General features: G+C 43.0%; 1 protein-coding gene across 1 annotated transcript in view; it reads right to left on the bottom strand.

Annotated features, from left to right (window-relative positions):
• The window catches only part of ABL2 (ABL proto-oncogene 2, non-receptor tyrosine kinase), a 126,599-nt gene that overhangs the window by 9,256 nt on the left and 104,382 nt on the right, over positions 1 to 12,961 (bottom strand). Inside the window, 9 exon segments of the mRNA XM_032291280.1 lie at positions 219 to 452; positions 1,004 to 1,180; positions 2,661 to 2,750; positions 5,179 to 5,209; positions 5,211 to 5,332; positions 7,280 to 7,464; positions 8,835 to 9,012; positions 10,772 to 10,856; positions 12,144 to 12,416. Coding sequence (XP_032147171.1) covers positions 219 to 452; positions 1,004 to 1,180; positions 2,661 to 2,750; positions 5,179 to 5,209; positions 5,211 to 5,332; positions 7,280 to 7,464; positions 8,835 to 9,012; positions 10,772 to 10,856; positions 12,144 to 12,416 — 1,375 coding nt within the window.

The following is a 12,961-nucleotide window of genomic DNA, read 5'->3' as shown; positions in this document are numbered from 1 at the left end:
CTTTTTGATTAAGCGTGGTGTAAAGAAGCCTGTGATGCCAGACCACCCACCCCCAGCAGTGCCACTGCCCCCACCCCCACCACCGTCGTCATTACACAGGTTCCTCTGTGCAAAGCTCCCCCCATAGCACTTGGGTGGCACCAGATTCGCCTCTTGCTGGGCAGGAGTGAACGAGAACCCATCAGCATGCTGTAGAGAAGCAACAGATGAGAAGTTACCCGTGAGTTCGTATTTCTTATGGGGCTGATTCTCCATTTCTCGGAAGGAGCTGCTGCGTTTGGGGGGTGTAGGAGCATTTCTCTTTTTCATGAAGGAGCTGAAGAAGCCGCCCTTCCTATCCCTGGTGAAGCATGTCTCTTTGGCATCTTCCAAGAGGCTACTGGGTGACTTGTCTCTTTGCTTTCGAGGCAGTGCTGGGGATCCACTGGAGGCCTGTGCACCTCTGATGAACCCTGATGAGAAATGGCCGATCAGTAACGTGAAAGACAAGAAGTGAATCTATTACAGTTGAGTTACCGAGGCTGCGTTCTAAGAGTTTTGCCAACATTTATCAAATGTCAGGCATTGGCGGGACTCAGGGGCAAAAAATAAACACATTATCACTTCACAGTGACAGGTGTTCCAAATGTGATGTGGGTTACAAATGGGGGGAGATAACCTGCTGGTTATCACCTCGACATTCATCCTTTCTTTAAAAACCACTGCGCAACCCGTTCCCTTCTATCAGGTTCAGCAACGTTTTTGATGGACCTGTAAAGATGACCTACTTGGAAAACCAAAGTTAAGGAGATGAAACTGGAGGCAGAGTTGTATGATGGATGGATGGACAGATCAGGACAACTAACACTGACAATGCGGAGCCAAGGACTCAGAGGTGGGTCAAAGAGACTCCATGCTTTCCTCAGGGAAGAGGGGCATGAAAGTGGACAGAAAAGCCTCATATCCCATGCTTCTTTCAACAAGGTAGTTTCTATTTTGATTCTAGCTACCTAGGGACCCATACCTGGTGCTAAACTGGAAGCAGAGTTTTCTGTGGCATCATCCTGTGCCCCTTCAATGTTCTCCTTGTTCTCTGCCTGTTTCTTCAGTGTCCGAGTCTTGGAAGGAAGTATAGGTAGCCGGGGCAGGTATGGAACAACAGATGACGAGGAGGCAGCTCTCCCAAGCTCCTCAGCTACTTCTGTGAGGAAGACAAGGGGACAGATAAATAGAATAATTTCATAACAGAGAAAGGGAGTTCTTTTCAGAAAAGGCACACAGCTGAGAAAGAACTGACAAGTAGAGAGTACTAAAATACATACACGGAATCATAAAATATGTACTCTTCTGTCTGTCTTCTTTTGCTCAGTTATCATGTCTGTAGATTTGTCCACGCTGCTGCATGTGGCAGGGGTTCTCACTGCTGTGTAGTATGCCAATGTGTGAATATACCACAATCCACCTGTTCTCCTCTTGATAGATGTTTAGGTTGTTTCTAGTTTGGGGTTACCGTGAATACATTGCTAGCACCATCCTGCTATGTGTCTTGTGGTAGACAATGTTATGCACATCTGACTGACATAAACACAGGAGAACTGGTGGATCACAAGGTATATGAGCATGCAGGTTTATCAGGTCCTGCCAACCTGTCCCTAAATGGCTATACTATTTTGCATGAAAGCTCTGGTTACTCTGCATGCTTGCTAAAATTTGATGTTATTATTTTTCAATTTTTTGAGACAGAGTCTCACCCTGTCACCCAGGCTAGAGTGCAATGGCTTGATCTCAGCTTACTGTAACCTCTGCCTCCTGGGTTCAAACGATTCCCCTGCGTCAGCCTCCTGAGTAGCTGGGATTACAGGCACCCGCCACCATGCCGAACTATTTTTTTTATTTTTAGTAGAGATGGGGTTTCACCCTGTTGGCCAGGCTGATCTCAAACTCCTGACCTTGTGATCTACCCGCCTCGGCCTCCCAAAGTGCTGGGATTAGTATTACAGGCATTTACAGGCATGAGGCTTCTCATGCCTGTAATCTCATGCTTCATATATATATATATATATATGAATGCTTCAGAGAGAGAGATATATATATATGAATGCTTCAGAGAGATATATATAAGAATATCATTTTAAATATTCAACTATATGAATGTAATAATTTGCAATCCACTAGATATTTAAGTTGTTCATAATTTCTCACTATTATAAACTACACTCTGATGCAATGTCCTTACAGTTAAATCTGTGTTTATATTCTTAATTATTTCCTTAAGATCTATTTCCAAAAATGGAATGTCTGAATATTGTTTTTACAGCTTGGTTCTGCTTTGTAGATGCAGTTCAGGGAGTTAGAATTTTTTTTATACTTATTTTTTTCCTTTTCTCTTTCCTACATCCTAAATATTGATGCTTAAAGAGCTACCAAGCTTACTAATGTTAAAGGGAGGATGAATAAATTTCTAATTAAAATACAATTTCAATTTTAAATATATGAGACACAAAGATGCACTGAAAACAGCAAAAAAGCAACACAGCAATAATGAAGGTCAAAAATTAATTCAGTATCATGAAACAGAGTCCCAAACCACAGAAGCTGATCGTTTTCGAAATGTAATTACCATTATCATCACCACCACTACACAGAACTAGTCACCAACAGTAAATTCTACAGATTCTTACCTTCAGAAATGCTGGAGTCATGGAACATGGTTTCAAAAGCTTGGTGTGTTTCAGCAAAAGAGGGCCTATCAGCAGGGCTCCACTTCCAGCCTACGTAACGGATGAAGAAAATATTAAAAACTCCTTGCAGAAATTCAATATCCAGTGGTATGTCTAATAATGAGTTCCATGCCTCATCATGTGTACTTACTTATTAGACACACGTCACAGCATGTTCACAATGATAGCAACATAATCACTTCTCAGCTCTAGATTCAGAGGTATAACGAACCCCCCACCCCTTTTTTTTTTTTTTTGAGATGGAGTTTTGCTTTTGAACTCCAGGCTAGAGTGCATTGGAGATCTTGGCTTACTGCAACCTCCGCCTCCTGGCTTCAAGCAATTCTCCTTCCTCAGCCTCCCGAGCAGCTGGGACTACAGGCATGTGCCACAACACCTGGCTAATTTTCTGAATTTTCTCCATGTTGGTCAGGCTGGTCTTGAACTCCCAACCTCAGGTGATCCACCTGCCTTGGCCTCCCAAAGTGCTGGGATTACAGGCTGAGCCACCGTGCCCGGCCAACGAACCCACTTTCTGAATTCCTTTTTTTTTTTTCTTTGAGACAGGGTCTTGCTCTGTCACTCAGGCTGGAGCACAGTGGCACGATCTCGGCTCACTTCATATGCTTATTGGACATCTGGATATCCTCGTTTATGAAGTTAAAGTTAACCTTTAACTCCTTTCCATGTCGATATATCCAAGAAGGCCAGGCATGGTGGCTCACATCTATAATCCCAGAACTTTGGGAGGCCTAGGTTGACAAATCACATAAGGCCAGGAGTCTGAGACTAGCCTGGTCAACATGGCGAAACCCCATCTCTACTAAAAATACAAAAATTAGCTGGGTGTGGTGGTGGGTGCCTGAAATCCCAGCTACTCAGGAGACAAGCACAAGAATCACTTGAATATGGGAGGTGGAGATTGCAGTGAGCCAAGATTGCACCACTGCACTCCAGCATGGACCTCCTCAGTTCAAGCAATCCTCCTGCCTCAGCTCCCCAAGTTGCTGGGACTATGGGTGTGCAACACCACACCCAGCTAATATTTGTATTTTTATAGACAGGATTTTGCCACATTGCTCAGGTAACTTTTGAACTCTTGAGCTCAAGCAATTGCCCACTTTGGCTTCCCACACTGCTAGAATTACAAGTGTGAGCACCACACCTGGCCATGAACCCACTTTCTAAGGCTGGTGCTTCTATTCAGCCTCAGCTCCTATTCCTTCTACTAAAGGATGAGGACAGACGGGAAGATGGTTTAGAAAATGGCAAGTTTTCTTCCATTTGAAAATGGAAAAAGTAAACCCTGTCTTCAAACTCAGCCTGACCATATAATCAACTGTACATACTCAGTAATATAAATGGATATCAAAAAGGAGGCGCTCAGAGTTCACTTTTGACAAAGTACAACAGAGAACGTCAATGTTCAGTGAGAAAAGAACACAGACTTATGTTCAGACACAACTGCAATTCAGGCCAGGCACGGTGGCTCACGCCTGTAATCCCAGCAGTTTGGGAGACCGAGGCAGATAGATCACTTGAGGTCAGGAGTTCAAGACCAGCCCGGTCAACATGGTGAAACCCTGTCTCTACTAAAAATACAGAGATTAAGCTAGGTGCGGTGGCTCACGCCTATAATCCCAGCACTTTGGGAGGCTAAGGTGGGTGAATTACTTGAGGTCAGGAGTTTGAGACCAGCCTGGACAACATGGTGAAACCCCATCTCTACCAAAAATATAAAAATTAGCCATGTGTGGTGGCAGGCACGTGTAATCTAAGCTACTTGGGAGGCTTCGGCAGGAGAATTGCTTGAACCTAGAGGGTGGAGGTTGCAGAGACTGCGACACTGCACTCCCTCCAGTTGGGTGACAACGACAACAATTAGCTGGCATGGTGGAGTGTGGCTGTGGTTCCAGCTACTCAGGGGCTGAGGCTTTAACCCAGGAGGTGGAGGTTGCAGTGAGTCAAAAATCACATCACTGTACCTCGTCCCCCCCCCCAGCAACAAAGCAAGATTCTGTTTCAAAAACAACAAAAAACAAAGCAAACAAAAACAACAACTGCAATTTAATTCACTACTCACTTCCCTACTTTTTTATCTGTAAGCAATCAGGTGCTTCTGTTTATCCAACACAGAGGTATTTGCAGCATTCTTCATAGTCTTTAGCAATCACTTTTATCTAGTTGAAAGCAGCCCTCCCCATCTTAAGCTCTAAACTCAATCTCTTATCTTATTAAATATGCAAATGTCTCTGAGAAACTGGGCCAATATTTGGGCCATAATAAAAACTATTCTTGGGATTCCAGAAAGACTCAATGCTATATGATATGATAACTGGCTGATCAATGATAAACTCTTTAAATGTCATAAGGCTGGATTCGGTCAAACAGCACTGAGAGGAGAAAAGTCTCTAATTTTGTTAACTATTCTGAACTGCTAGCTTATGCTTTCAAAATTAAAGTGTGCAAAAATACTCACATGCTCTCATAAGTTCATAAACTTTCGGGGGGGCATCCCTCAGGCTGTTCCATTCGATATCCTTTTTCCAGTAGGTCATAGACCTGAGACAGGTCAATACCTGGATACGGTGACATTCCATAGGTAGCAATTTCCCACAACAGTACCCCAAAAGCTGCATAAGGAATTTAAAAAAGCACTTAGTGTTTCTCCTCTGATTATTTATTTTACATAATTAGGTAATTCTCTTTCCAATTTTAGATAACATTCACACCCTGTTACAACAACATTAACACAGAATATACTCTTATCAACTCTTACAGCATGGCTTGTCCTTCTAAAATATTTGCCACAGGCATATAATCTCAAAACAGTTTTATTTAAATTCCCCAATTTTTATTTAGATTTCCTTTAATACAGTGGGTGAAAATAAACTATGACCATGTAAGAAGTTGGGGCGTAATCCAACTATTTTTAGAAAAGTCTTTGATATACAGTAGTCACCCCTTATCCATGGTTTCATTTTCCATAGTTTGTTACTCACAGTCAACCAAGGTCGAAAAATAGTCAATAGAAAATTCCAAAAATAAACAATCTGAAAGTTTTAAACTGCATGCTGCTCTGAGTAGCACGATGAAATCTCAAGCCACGCTTTTCCATATCCACACCATAGATGCTACCCACCCCATAGCGACTGAGAAGACCTCTCAGTTATCAGATCAAAAAAAGATGATATATCCAGAGCTTGACGCTATCCTTGGTTTCAGGCATCCAAGCGGGGGGGTCTTAGAACATATTCTCCGAGGATAAAGGGGAACCGCTGTATTTAATAACAGTTTTAAACTCAGCTAAAATAAAAAGATTGATTTAAAATCAGATAAAATTCAGAGCAGAAAAAAATTTGATTTTGTCACAGTTATTTCAGTTTGAGATTTCCAGTAAAAAGTGACTTACAATCCCATGACTATTTCTATTGGCCCATAATCCAAATTTCCAGATCGTTCAGTCTACTAAGCTTCTACCACGTCATATTGCTTCTCAGAAACAAGATCAGTAAGGACAAATTCTAGATGAAACCTCCTCACACTTCCCTTGAAAAGAAAGCTCTGTGACACAGTACTTTGCAAATGTGTAATAAAACCTAACGTGAGTCTAGGTGCAGAGGCTCACTCCTGTAATTCCAACACTTTGGGAAGCTGAGACAGGTGGATCATCTGAGGTCAGGAGTTCGAGACCAGCCTGGCCAACATGGTGAAACTTCGTCTCTACTATAATGACAAAAATTAGCCAGGCATGGTGGTGCATGCCTGTAGTCCCTGCTTCTTGGGAGGCTGAGGAAGAAGAATTGCTTGAACCTGGGGATGAAGGTTGCAGTGAGCTGCGATTGTGCCACTGCACTCCAGCTTAGACAACAGAGCAAGAAAAGAAAAAAAAAAAAAAACTAATATGGAAATACGGTGCTATACAGAGAGAGGATCATCAGCACTCCAGTGCAATATGAAATCTAGACTGTGAGCGCTCTTGAAGGAATGGACTTCTTTTTTTTTAAACTTTCTTCTTTATACTTATTTTTTTTTTTTTTTTTTTTTTGAGACAGAGTCTTGCTCTATTGGCCAGGCTGCAGTGCAGTGGTACCATCTTGGCTCACTGTAACCTCCACCTCCCAGGCTCAAGCAATTCTCCTGCTTCAGCCTTCAGCCTCCCGAGTAGCCGGAATTACAGGCGCGCACCACCACGTCTGGCTAATTTTTGTAGTTAGCAGAGATGGAGTTTCACCATGTTGTCCAGGCTGGTCTCAAACTCCTGACCTGAGACGGGGTTTCACCATGTTGACCAGGCTGGTCTCAAACTCCCGACCTCAAGTGATCTGCCCACCTCAGCCCAAAGCGCTGAAATTACAGGCGTAAGCCACCACGTCAGGCCTATACTTCTGTTGATGTGAAGTTCTTAGCACAATCCTGGCAGACAGGAGGTACTTAACAAACGCTTGCCGAATAAATGAAGAAGAATGGCAGGTAAAGGTAGAGGATACTGAACATCATAAAAAAGAGAAGCTCTAAAGAATCAAGGGCATTTATTAAAAAAATAAAATGATACAGAAAAAAGTCCCTTTCAACCTTACCCCAGACATCAGATTTAATTGAGAAGGTATTGTAGGCAAGACTCTCTGGTGCTGTCCACTTAATAGGAAATTTGGCTCCAGCATGAGCAGTGTAAGTGTCTCCAGTCATCAATCTACTTAAACCAAAGTCAGCCACTTTTACCACATGGTTTTCTCCCACTAGGCAGTTACGAGCTGCAAGATCTCTGTGGGAAAGAGAACCCTATATGTGATTCCATTCAGACAGTGAGGAAAATGGTCATCAACACTCTACTCTTGGTTCTTTGTGTTATAGGCAGAGTTAACTAAGTGCTGACAAATATGGTAGTATTTTTTGATAATCACTAACATCTTAGAAAGCCACTGATGATATGTCACTATAGAATATTCATCAAGAAGCAGAATAAAGTAGGCTTTATAATATGGGTCCCTATTTATAAATACATTGGGATAGGTGAGCAATAGATGCTTTTCTATAAGACTTTCAGTTATTTACAAAAGCAGAAAACTATTTTAAAAATTCAGCCTCTAGGCCAGGTGTGGCAGCTCACGCCTGTAATCCTAGCACTTTGGGAGTCCATGGTGGGTGTATCTCCTGAGCTCAAGAGTTCAAGACCAGCCCAGGCAACAAGGCAAACCCTGTCTCTACAAAAAACAAACAAAAAACATTTAGCCAACAGGGTGGCACACTCCTGTAGTCCCAGCTACTCAGGAGACTGAGGAGGGAGGATAGCTTGACCCCAGGAGGCAGAAGGTGTAGTAAACTAAGATTGAATCACTGCATTCCAGCCTGGGCGACTGAGCCAGACTGTCTCAAGAAGTTAAAAAAGAAAAAAACACTAGATGGTGAAAAAGGATCTTGGCTATAGTGCTGGGCAAAATAAGAGAGCTCTCTGGCTGGGCATGGTGGCTCATACCTGTAACCCCAGCACTTTGGGAGGTCAAGATGGGAGGATCACTTGAGGCCAGGAGTTTGAGACTAGCCAGGTCAACACAACAAGACCCCATCACTACTGTAATTTTGTTTTTTTAATTTGTTTTTTATTTTTTGAGAGAGAGTCTTCGTCTGTCTCCAGCCCAGGCTGGAGTGCAATGGCGCTATCTTGGCTCACTGCAACCTCTGCCTTTGGGGTTCAAGCAATTCTCCTGCCCCAGCTTCCTGAGTAGCTGGGATTACAGGCACATGCCACTATGCCCAGTTAATTTTTTGTATTTTTAGTAGAGGCAGAGTTGCGCGATGTTGGTCAGGGTGGTCTCAAACTCCTGACCTTGTGATTTGCCCACCTCAGCCTCCCGAAGAGCTGGGATTACAGGCATGAGCGACCACGCCCAGCCAATTTTGTTTTTTTTTTAAATAAAGTTCTCAGTTTTGAGACTAGCAAAGGCCCCTTATTAATACTTTAATCAGGGTATAGTAGGTTTACAAGTTAGAAGTGATGTAATAATGGGCACTGTGAAACACAGAATTACTTTCTTGAATCATCTGAAATTTTCTGGGAAGGTTCCCATATTCTTCCTTTTAACTGCATGTAAAGCAGGATGGCTTCATGGTTAGTCACAGGCAAGTTTTACAAACCTATGGATGAAATTCTTCTTCTCTAAGTACTCCATTGCAGAAGAAATCTGAGTGGCCATGTAGAGCAGCACAACTGCAGTCACCTCTTCTCGGTTGCATTCTCGGAGATAATCCAGCAAATTCCCATATGGCATGTATTCAGTCACAATGTAAAATGGTGGCTCCAAAGTACACACACCTAAAAGTTGAAGAATAGTGCTTGTTTTATTAATATACATTCAAACACTCCAAACCACTTTGGTCCTGAATAATTTGACAATTTTTCAGGTGTAGTTTAGGGCAGTCTTTCCCTTCTTACCACCACATTCTCTGAAATTAATATAGCAAAAATTAAGTAGCTGGTTCAAAGGGGACTCCTTGCCTCCAGTCCTAGCTCTCTGGGAATTCATATGCATCTGAGTATGTGTCTATTTGAGCGAAAGCAGTGTTACTTGTATTAATTCTGTAAAGAGCCAAGAAAACCAACATTTCTAGAGTTCTGCTCATGGCCTGTGATTCTCCTCCTCAACTGCAGGCTAACCATACTTATTCAAAAGTAATAGCAATTGTGCACATGCTGAAGATTATGTGAGCCCCACCTGTAATACTGCTTTGTAAAAAGATTTTCATTGCTTGTATCGTCAAGAATTTCACTGATATACGGCAGATTCCTTATTAAAAAAAAAAAACCAACAAGAGGCCAGGTGCAGTGGCTCACGCCTGTAATCCCAGCACTTTGGGAGGCCGAGGTGGGCAGTTCACAAGGTAAGGAGACCCAGACCATCCTGGCCAACATGGTGAAACCCCATCTCTACTAAAACACAAAAAATTAGCCAGGTGTGGTGGTGCACACCTGTGCTCCCAGCTACTTGTGAGTCTGAGACAGGGGAATTGCTTGAACCTGGGAGGTGGAGGTTGCAGTGAGCCGAGATTCCGCCACTGTACTCCAGCCTGGGGACAGAGCAAGACTCCATCTCAAAACAACAACAACTACCCCCCACAAACAAAAGCAGAAACAAAAACCTGGCCCTATTTTTAAAAAGTAAAGAGGCTTAGTGAAAGACTTCTTTGTGGCCTGAGTGGTGAATTTGCTTATTATCAACAGTCCTTTGTTTAATGCCTCTTTATTTTGCAAAAACATTTCATGAGGTTTTGGTTCAGTACCATTTGAACACTTCTGAACTTTGAATCTGGGGCAATTACTACAAACTGAACAGGTGTGTGTGTGTGTGTCTGTGTGTGTACCGTGTGTGTGTGTGTGTGTGTGTGTATTTCAAACTGAGCAGTTTTATATACAAAAATCAATCCAGGCCACTGTTTCTTGAGCAGTTTTTAAACAGGGAAGCTACTGATTAAAATGACTTTTTTTTTTTTTTTTTTTTTTGAGGTGGAGTTTCGCTCTTGTTGCCCAGGCTGGAGTGTCACGGCGTGATCTCGGCTCACTGCAACCTCTACCTCCCGGGTTCAAGCGATTCTTCCATCTCAGCCTCCCAAGTAACTGGGATTACAGGCACAGGCCACCACGTCCAGCTAATTTTTGTATTTTTAGTGCAGGCGAGGATTCATCGTATTGGTCAGGCTTGTCTCCAACTCCTGACGTCAGGTGATTCACCTGCCTCAGCCTCCCAAAGTGCTGGGATTACAGGCATGAGACACCTTGCTGGCCAAAATTATAACTACTTATTGAAATGGATTCAAACCTGCAGTTTCTACCATGGTGATTCAAAAGAAGGGTTTGGGGGGGTGGGGAAAAGGCCCAGTATGGTAACCCCAACAAATTGAAAGGCCCAGGCGGGAGGATTACTTCAACACCAGCCTGGGCAACAGAGTGAGAACCTGTCTCTATTTTTAAAAAGGAAAAAAAAAAAAAAAAAAAAAAAAAAAGGATTTGGAGATAGCAAGTGGTTAAAGGGCAAGTACTTTTGGAGAAAATCTATGGTCCGGGCAAGGTTCCGCACCTAAAAGTTGTACCAGATTAGGATGCTTGATTTCCTTCATCACTGCGGCTTCTTTTAGGAACTCTTCTACCTCCATGGTATCTTCCTGGAAAAAGGGAAAGGTAAGAAAGAAGAAAACGAGAGGGACAAACCCCCAACTTAATCACAATCCTAAAACTTCAGCTTTAAAAGTTAAAAGAAGTATCTTCTGAATATTTTAAGAAATAATTAATTTAATAATTTGGTTTTTTTGAGACGGAGTCTCACTCTGTTACCCAAGTTGGAGAGAAATGATGCAATCTCACTGCAACCACTGCCTCCTGGGTTCAAGCGATTCTCCTGCCTCAGCCTCCTGAGTATCTGGGATTACAGGGGTGCGCCTCCACACCCAGCTACTTTTTGTATTTTTAGCAGAGATGGATGTTGCCACGTTGACCAGGCTTGTTACTTGACCTGGGGTGATCTGCCTGCCTTAGCCTCCCAAAGTGCTGGGATTATACTCATGGGGTGAGCCACCATGCCCAGCTAAATAATTATTATTTTAAGAAGTCCAACTTAGAAAAATATTCTGGAGTAAAAATTAGCAGGAGGAGCAAAATTCAGCAATCATGTCCTACAATCAAATGAAACTCTCCTGCATTGGAGAGTTCAGTTCTCTCATAGTTTACTTCCCCAGACAGCTCAGGCTTTGAATGAGGAGACAGAGCACTTAGCTGCTTACATACTTGTCTTCTTCATTATATCATAATATTCTTAGAGAGCAAGGCCTTATAAATTGCTTCACACTCAGAATATGCTTAAGAAACAGGACTACTACTTACAGCTAAAGAATAGCCCTTATAAGTGATATACCAGAGACAGTTACTGAGGCTCTGGGAGAATCAAGTGAGTGAAAACCTTATAATTTGATACTGGGATGTTTAAAGAAGACATACAGTAGTATCAGGAAAAAGATTTTGGTGAATATTAAGAAGTGATCTAACTGCAAAGAGGCAGGAAGAACAAGAAGCAGGGAGAAAAAGGACAGAACAAGAAAGAGGCCATGATTCTCAGAGAGGGCACAAAGAATTCTGTCCAGCAGGGGTCGTTCTCAGGAAGCAAAAGAGCTTATTTTGCTTTTATAACTTAATTTGCTTCTAACCTCCCACTAAGATCTACACCAACAGCCTCCAGAGACAAACCTTTCCCACATGTAGGTTTCACTGCATTGCAGTGAATAATCTGCCTCTGCATTGTCAGCAGTGGCACGAGGGTTAATCATCACAATTTGCTGATGTGCTTGGCACCAGTGGGTGGAAAGTATTCCAAAGTTAAAGAAGAGCATGCTGATATTTCCAAGTGATTGAGTGCAAAAGAAAAAGATGCCTGAAAACTGTAATTCTCAGCAACCCACCTTCAATGTTTTCACAGCAACTGTAAGGCTGTATTTCTTCCAGACGCCAACGTAAACCTCTCCATACTGACCGCCCCCAAGTTTGTGCTTCATGGTAATATCTGTTCGTTCCATTTCCCATTTGTCATGGATGGGGGACACACCGTAGACTGTAGGCTTATTGCACTTGGGTGCTGGGTAGTGTAATGTTGTCACCAGCCCGTCAGCCACCGTGGAGTGATGGTGTACAAGCTCTGCCAAGGTGCTGAAGCGGCTCTCAGCAGTCACATATACCTGGTAAGAAAAAGAGAAAAGCTGAACCACTTGAAAAAAGATTAAGAATTTTTTTTTAAAGCCCATATTTCACTGGCCTGAAGATATAGATACGAGACTATCCTCAAAAAAAAATTTTTTTTTTACAGACAGGGTCTCACTATATTGCCCAGGCTGGTTCTCAAATGCCTAGCCTCAAGCAAACCTCCCGCCTGGGCCTCCAAGGTGCCGAGATTACAGATTGGGCCACCACACCCAGCAAGAGGTTATCTTAATTGAGGTAAATAAAAAAGTATAGCCGGGCGCGGTGGCTCAAGCCTGTAATCCCAGCACTGTGGGAGGCCGAGGCGGGTGGATCATGAGGTCAAGAGATCGAGACCATCCTGGTCAACATGGTGAAACCCCGTCTCTACTAAAAATACAAAAAATTAGCTGGGCATGGTGGTGCGTGCCTGTAATCCCAGCGACTCAGGAGGCTGGGGCAGGAGAATTGCCTGAACCCGGGAGGCGGAGGTTGCGGTGAGCTGAGATCGCGCCATTGCACCCCAGCCTGGGTAACAAGAGCG

This window comes from Sapajus apella, unplaced genomic scaffold, assembly GCF_009761245.1.
Source record: "Sapajus apella isolate SASKATOON/1434 unplaced genomic scaffold, GSC_monkey_1.0 scaffold25, whole genome shotgun sequence".
NCBI lineage: Eukaryota > Metazoa > Chordata > Mammalia > Primates > Cebidae > Sapajus > Sapajus apella.
The sequence above is the reverse complement of the archived record's forward strand: the minus strand, read 5'-3'. Positions and strand labels throughout refer to the sequence as shown.